We start from the raw sequence: 8,259 nt of genomic DNA on the forward strand, positions 1-8,259 counted from the left end.
TGTCGATGTGTTTCATAAATGTTTCTCGTTTTCGTTTTCTTTTATGCCCTACCTACGATAGTAGAGGGGCATGCGCTTAGCTACGTTTACGTCAAAACGCCCGGGTGTACACTTGAATTTTGAAAATAAAACAAATAATCGACATAGAATAATAAAAAACAGCCTTGTGCTTCTTTTTTCAATGGATTGTAATTTTGAATAAAAAGGGACCAAATTTACCCAAATAGATCATGTTATATATTTGTTCGAATCGTTTGTAAAAGTCTGAATCTACTATGAATTCTTGGTACTTTTCTTATATTTAAAGCAATTCACTATCTGCTCAGATTCGATATGCTGCTTGTTTTTTTGTCGAGCCTGTGAATTATGTCCCAAAAGCGAGACAAAGCGGCGTCAATATTTAGGTTCCGAATGTGTATAAAGTCTTTTGAATGACTCTCCGAGAAATTTATTACGAAAGTTGGACAGCAGAAACTGTGTATGATCAAAAGAGTATTCATAGCAATATAATAATGCAATTATATCTTTAATTTTCCCGCATTTTAATGACAAAATGTATTTCTTTCAGCAATTAATAAATGGTCGCAGTTTGGGTTTGTTATTTCTCAATTACAATACATGAACAACTTGTCGCACCTTCATCGAATTTTATGAAAATGCCGAAGAAGCTTTTCTATGACTAATGTCTAAAGCTTAAATTTTGAAAGCATTTGTTTTCGTTCATTTTTATTTTCTTTTCTGATAGACAGATAGCCGGACTCTTCTTTACGCAATTAATATGCTCAATTTATAAACCTTCATAGATTGTCGTGAAATATTCCAGATCAAGAAAAAAATATCAAAAGAAAATTTTATAGATTTTTTTAAAACCCTTTCAAGGAGTGATTTTTTTTTATATTGCACCTCTTAGAAATATTTTTTCCCCGTGTTCATTAAAAGGTGCTTTTGTCGATTGTATATGCTCACTCACGGCACCCTTTAAACTCATTTTTTTTTTTTAAATAATATTGGTTTGGACGTTTTCTCTAAAACCAATGACCATAAGACTAGCTTCCAGTTTAACACGATGAATAAGATAACATATTACAAAATTTAACCAAAACAAATAAACCATTTAGATTCAAAAGTATGTTGCTTGCTATCAATGATTTTTTACTGACATGAACCATTACGGTATGTCATTCTCGATAGCTTCCGGGGGCTTCGTCCCTATCGAACCCACTACCAGCAGGTGCTTTAACATTGAGCGGTAGGCACCCCTCATATCCCTCGCCAATTTTCAGGCGTACACGTAAAAATGACCCAGCTACGACACTGAGGGGCGTTATGTTTTCTGGACCGATGCAGGAGACCTCATTAATTATATGTTCCTTTTTTACATTGTGTGCAGCGAAGACTTTTTCCTAAACCTTTTATAACGCAAATTTCGTAAGAAGTCGAATCACTCTATCAAGACACATTTCCCGGACTCCTCACCGTCAAATCTATATGTGGGCCGGGATAATGTCCTGCATTTCTTTATTCTTTAATCCTGTTTTATTTATATTCTAGCACTCTTTTATGATTCTTTTTTGCCTACCCTTTTTTCCTAAATGTTCTCTCTAAAAAGAATTATTTTGCAATTTATTACACACATGTACATTTCCTCTGGGCATTATTGATTTCTCTGTTCTGTAAAGTTTAAACCCCAGCAGATCTTCCTATATTGTACAATAATTACATTAGATGTATGTTTCATTATAATACGTTATTCTAATTGGCTAACTGCACATCACGTGTCATTCCTTAAGCTATTGCATTACTCAATAAAACTTATCATTCATGATAACACGAGGTCCCACAATAAAGTGCACAGGTGAGTTATTAAATAAAAAAAATAAAAAAATCGTGTTTTCATGATCCTTGCTAAAAAAAATGTAATTATAAGTATTGAATGTTTCTTTTTGTAACTTCATAGGGTTGAAAAGCGTTGACCGTTCGCACATTTTATGAAGTTACAAAATAAAAGCATTCAATTCTTAAATGAAATCGTTTTATCACCTTCAGGAATACAGGCACATATGTGGACAGGACTGGTACAATCAACAGACCAGCTTGAATATATGATGTTTCCTAGGTTGATTGCATTTGCAGAAAGGGCGTGGCATCATGCTTCATGGCATGATACAAACAACGTGACAGATATGGAACGTGATTGGATAGAATTTATAAATCACCTAGTCTATAAAGAATTTTCAAAGTTAGATAAGCTAAATGTACATTACAGAATACCGCCACCTGGTGCAATGTAAGTTTGTTTAAATGTGAATCAATATTAAAGCCAAAATATGCAATCTTTAACGACCTGACAACAATATCGTAACTATATCCCTTCTTAATAAGTATTTTTAAAGGTTTTGGGGAATACTGACATTGTTGTGCTTTGTAAAGAATATTACCATAAAAGATTGGATTTGAAATATCTGAACGTACATGTATAAGATGTATGCATGTTGAGTTATATTTACGAATTATTTCCATATACCGATGATAAAAAGTAAATGTTTTGACTAGTTTGTGATATCGAAAACCCTGGTGTAATAATTTTTCAGTAATACATAAATTTCTCTCGCTAAAGTCTTATACTTTGTTACATACTCGAGCGAATCGTACAAGTTAAAATATATAAACACCATAAGATGGTGACAAGGGAAAGTCACCATCTAAAAATGGTTAATTAACGATCATAGGAAATAAAGCCTTTATAATTGTTATGTTTTATTGAGTTTGTCTTTTTATTCAGAATACAGAACGGAAAATTACATGTAAATACCTATTACCCCGGGATGACTGTTGAATATAGTGTAAATAATCCAGGTCAAGCTAAACAGTGGTATAAAGTTACAGGCGACGAAACATTATCGGAACCGATTATACTTAGAACAATGTAAGTTTATCTCATATCGATATTTTTATTCGTGATTGACCGTTTCAGAATCTAAAGCACTATACGTAATTTCATTATTTGTACCCCAAATAAAAATAAGGTCACGTCATAGGTTGAATTTCCAATGAAAGGACGTTGTTATCAACTACGAGTTTTGGTGTACACCTATGGGAATATAAGCCAAAATGCATTAGATTCTGAAACGGCTAATGGCATTTATATTTTTTCAATTGGAACATGTTTAAAACTTTCGATAAGACATTTATTCTTTCGTAAAATTTGGTAGGTATTTTTATCTATCGTCAGGTCTCATATAAGCATCACCTACAATCGGAGGAGTATTGCCACATTTTTCTGATCTTGAAAAGTATCGCTTACACAATTGACTTGTTTTACGGTAAATAAATCATGAATGCAATTGCGAGACGTTTGAAATGTCGTCAGATAGTTAGCAGATACAATATATATCTACCCAACAATCGGAAAAAATATATTGACACCTAGAAAAGACAATCGGTTATCCTCGGATTCATCCAATACTCGAAGGTATGGAATCGTCCGAGTTGTGACTAGGCTGGTCCTCTCCCTTGCAACATACGGGTATCAAAGCCAAAGAGATAAAAGACAGAGAACCAGTCTAAAGTTGTGACGAATACAAGAGAACAATGGTAACTCTGTTTCCCTGAAGTTGACAATCTCTATAATGAACTGATCCCAACTAGAGTTCAAATATGACCGTACCTTGACCTATAATGGTTTACATATAAATTGTGACTTGGATGTGGAGTCGTCTCATTGGCACTCACACCACATCTGTCTATATCTTAAAACCATCTTTTTTGCTTATGTGCCTGTAGATTATGAAATTGAATGTCACTGAGGTTAAATCTTTCTCCTCTCTTTTAGACTTTAAAATCTTCTCTGCTGATGTTGACATGTTCTTTGTTAAGAAAACATGATGTAAATGACAACATTTTCCTTTCATTTCAATCAAACAAAACATGGATTACCAGAGGCAACTGCTGGTATTCATTTTGATGTGCAATATCTTTTCATTTTGTCTCTTTTTAATTTACAAAGGAAAATGATTTTAAAAACATAGAAATAATGAATGTAGGATTTTTCAAACACTTATTCTCATTTCGTACTACTTGGTAAAGCAGACCTTGCGACAGTAAAACAATAGTGTTCTTATTAACCCTGTGGAAATCAAATTTTCTTATTACATAGATTGCTGCTTGAATCGACACAGCAGATAAGATGTGGTATGATTGCCAATGAGACAACTATCCACAAAACACCAAAATGATACAGACATTAACAACTACAAAATGTATAGGTCACCGTACGATCTTCAACAATGAGTAAAGCCCATACCGCATAGTCAGCGATAAAAGATAAGCTTGAATGGGAAGAAATCAAAGTTTAACACAAATATTTCAATGCATCCAAAACCATATTATTCAAATTTCTAGATCGCTGTATAGTGTTTGAATTGTATCTTACACAACTCGTCTTAAACAGATTGTATATTTTAATTTGTTTTCAAATCTGTTTTCCTCCCGTTAGTACATATTGTATCTTATTGAGTTAAAAAAAAAACATTCTTTTTTCTATTATTGTTTTCTTTTAGGTCAACAGATGGTAAACGTCATAGCAAAGAAATAGAGTTAGATAGATCAATTTGGTAATTAACTCGAAAAATTCTGCGCCCTCTACTGGCGAATATCATCGAGGAGTTATATTTATGTAGCAATCGGAGATTAGTCGGAGATCTGCGTAATATAACGACTTACATTATGCGGGTTTATTATACTGTAAATTCAGAATTTTTTGCGAGATTTTCATTATTGCGAAAAATGCGACAGAGTTGTCACAGTAGCAACAGTTTAAACTCGCATTTTGAAATATTTTATATGATTTAAACGGGATTTTTCTCAGAATCGTAAAAATTAAAATCGCATTTAAGTCTTAAATGAAGAACTGCAATAATAAATACACGCTATAATATCTGAATTTACAGTATATTCGGTTGTCATCGAAACGAAGGGTAATAATTGATTCAGCAGATAAATTGTCGAAACGCCTTATATATTAAAGTCTAGAGAGGGAATACATCATAAAGAATAATTGACCAAAAACAAGTAATAGAGTTCTCAACTTAAAAGAATAGAGTTTTGAAAAATATAAAAAAAGCCTTATACAATTACAAAATACATAATTAAAGGACCTCCTAATCCAGCTACTCTTATATTGGAATCACGTGCTTGCCAAATAAAATTATACAATTGAATTGTGACCCTCCTCATAGTATGATCTCAGGTTTGATGAATCAAATTAGAAAGACTGATTAGAATAGTATACGACTTGTAGTGTGCAACAAAGGCTTATACGACTTGTATTATGCAACAAAGGCTGATACGACTTGTAGTGTGCAACAAAGGCTTATACGACTTGTAGTGTGCAACAAAGGCTTATACGACTTGTAGTGTAAAACAAAGGCTTATACGACTTGTAGTGTGCAACAAAGGCATATACGACTTGTAGTGTGCAACAAAGGCTTTTACGACTTGTAGTGTGCAACAAAGGCGTATACGACTTGTAGTGTACAACAAAGGCTTTTACGACTTGTAGTGTGCAACAAAGGCTTATACGACTTGTAGTGTGTAACAAAGGCTTATACGACTTGTAATGTGTACCAAAGACTTATACGATTTGTAGTGTGCAACAAAGGCTTATACGACTTGTAGTGTGCAACAAAGGCTTATACGACTTGTAGTGTGTAACAAAGGCTTATACGACTTGTAGTGTGCAACGAAGGCTTATACGACTTGTAGTGTACAACAAAGGCTCATACGACTTGTAGTGTGCAACAAAGGCTTATACGACTTGTAGTGTGCAACAAAGGCTTATACGACTTGTAGTGTGCAACAAAGGCTTATACGACTTGTAGTGTGCAACAAAGGCTTATACGACTTGTAGTGTGTAACAAAGGCTTATACGACTTGTAGTGTGCAACAAACAACAAAGGCGTATACGACTTGTAGTGTGTAACAAAGGCTTATACGACTTGTAGTGTGCAACAAAGACTTATGTATGGGACATTGCTGCTACATGTAACAGTGTATAGATACATGCATTTGATATATTGATATATGTGCGGTCCGTGTAACACTTATCAATTCAAAGTTTTAAAAAGTTTTGAAATTTTAGATTTTTGGAATTTTGATCAAAGTTTTAAAATATCAAAATTTCAAATTGTGTTAAAGTTTTGAAATTTTGAAATTTTAACCAAATTATTAAAATATCAAAATTCTAAATATCGTTTATAAATTTGATAGTTTAGAAATTTGATCAAACTTTTGAAATACTAAACCTAACGCGCAATTTTGATTATTTCACTTTTTGAAAGTTTGATTTTTTAAATGTTTGCTTAAAATATCAAAATAGAAAAGGGGCAATAAGAGGGATACCTGTAAAAAGCGAAACGAAATAAAAGCGGAACAAAACGAAACAATATGAATTAAAAACATACTGATACTTAAAAACTTATGTATGAAATAAAACGGACATTTGTAAGCGGTGCAAAATTGGATGACAAAATTAATATTTCTTAAAAGAAGATAATCTATTTAAAAAACAGACGTACGGCTCTGATATTGACCATTTTACCTGCTGGTTTTATGATACTGAATGATGGTGTCCTAATTAAGGTTGTGCTAGTCCACAATGTGGAAGGTTTTTAATATAATCTTATTTACGCTGAAATTAAGACGGTACTAAGATCCAATATCAGCAAATTGGAACCAAGATACTGTTACAATGTATCTACAAAAACTCATCATAGATGGATACCAGAATATAAATTTTGCCGGTTTTTGCGCCAGACGCGCGTTTCGTCTTTAAAAGACTTATCATTGACACTCGAACCAAATGAAGTTAAAAAGGCAAATAAAGTCAAATAAAATTGAAAAGGCCAAATAAAGTAAACTTTTAAATCCAAAGTATAGCTCTGGTTTTGTAAAAGTTGAAACCTTTCATATCATATATAAACGTATACCATAAACATTATTTTCACGAGCATTCATATTTATGTAATAGTTACCGCTGTACTGCATTAAGCACCCAACTTGCATTCATGTGTATGTAATAGTTGCCGCTGTACTACATTAAGCACCCATCTATCCAGTTGTAGGTGCCGTCATTTTGAAAGTTGAAAATTGTGTTCAAAAGTTTCTATCAGCGATAAATGGTAATCTTCTGGGGAACCAATATTTAGATAGTCCCTGGTTTTTTTTACTTGATATTACCACTAGGGGCTTCGATAATGGTACATTAAAATATTCTGATCCCTAATTTGATGATATAATATTCTGTGCCAGCAGAGGACAAAAGAAAAATTATCCATGACTTTTAGTGTTAAATTTTGAACCAGACAAGTTGATTAATAGCGATGAAAAACTTAATAAAATTGTTAGTGCTTCGACAAAACAACCACACCCCACTTTAAAAGTTAAATGGTTGCTCCCTTAAAGACAACGTTTGGACTGGTTATCATACACGTAGCTCCATTATAGGTTCTAAATCAACCACTGTTTTATAATAGTAAACAAAAGGAATAGATGTTTTTGTATTAAAGGATATTGTTGTTCCGTATTTGCATTTTGTTATTTGGGTATTTTTAAGTTATCGTACGACAATCGATTTTGAACAAACTAAAAGTACACATGTACATCCAGTCAGAATGGGGCGTGCAAAGAGAAGCATGATGTATTTTTTCCATTTTTGGCCGTACACTTATGTTGCTCTCGAAAAACCAGTACAATGCAAAACGCTGAATTTTAAGTAAAGAATTCACCTACGGAACGCTGAAACTGAAATTTGAAATTCAAGAAAAATAAGAACGGAACAATTTAAGAGGTGTTTGACCAATGTGAAGTTAATACATATTTAAATCCATCTATAAGGGAAACTTTGTCCTCGGAAGTTGAATCTTACGTTTCTTCGTAATTTGTATGTAAACAACCTATTTTAAATTATCGATTTTTTTTGTTGCCAGTATGAAATATTTCATGAATGTTCCGGAACAAATTAGCAATAAATGCAACAGGGAGAGAGTGTGCATAATGAAGACATATAAAACCTTTCAATTAGTTTATAAGTTGAGGTCTGAAGCTGGCGTATGATAGTAACTGCTAGCCGAATATATAGTAGTCCTTTGTTATTTTATTATCATTGTCATGTTGATTAGTTTCTTAGTTTGTTTCCTATTTTGACATAGGACTTGTATTTCCTATTAAAGTGCGTTTTACTGTTCGTATTACTGTGTGTTT

The 8,259-nt window shown here is 32.9% G+C and overlaps 1 protein-coding gene across 5 annotated transcripts in view; it reads left to right on the plus strand.

Moving 5' to 3' along the window:
* LOC134718774 (beta-hexosaminidase-like) overlaps positions 1 to 6,081 on the plus strand; it is a 30,387-nt gene extending 24,306 nt beyond the window's left edge. For all 5 annotated transcript variants that reach the window (XM_063581493.1, XM_063581494.1, XM_063581492.1 and 2 more), the window contains 3 exons: positions 2,047 to 2,287; positions 2,783 to 2,926; positions 4,560 to 6,081. In XM_063581493.1, coding sequence (XP_063437563.1) covers positions 2,047 to 2,287; positions 2,783 to 2,926; positions 4,560 to 4,617 — 443 coding nt within the window. In that variant the 3' untranslated portion in view covers positions 4,618 to 6,081. The remainder of the gene's footprint in view (positions 1 to 2,046; positions 2,288 to 2,782; positions 2,927 to 4,559) is intronic.
* The last annotated feature ends 2,178 nt before the right edge of the window (positions 6,082 to 8,259 follow it).

The sequence above is a fragment of the Mytilus trossulus genome, chromosome 5 (assembly GCF_036588685.1).
Source record: "Mytilus trossulus isolate FHL-02 chromosome 5, PNRI_Mtr1.1.1.hap1, whole genome shotgun sequence".
NCBI classification, from domain to species: domain Eukaryota; kingdom Metazoa; phylum Mollusca; class Bivalvia; order Mytilida; family Mytilidae; genus Mytilus; species Mytilus trossulus.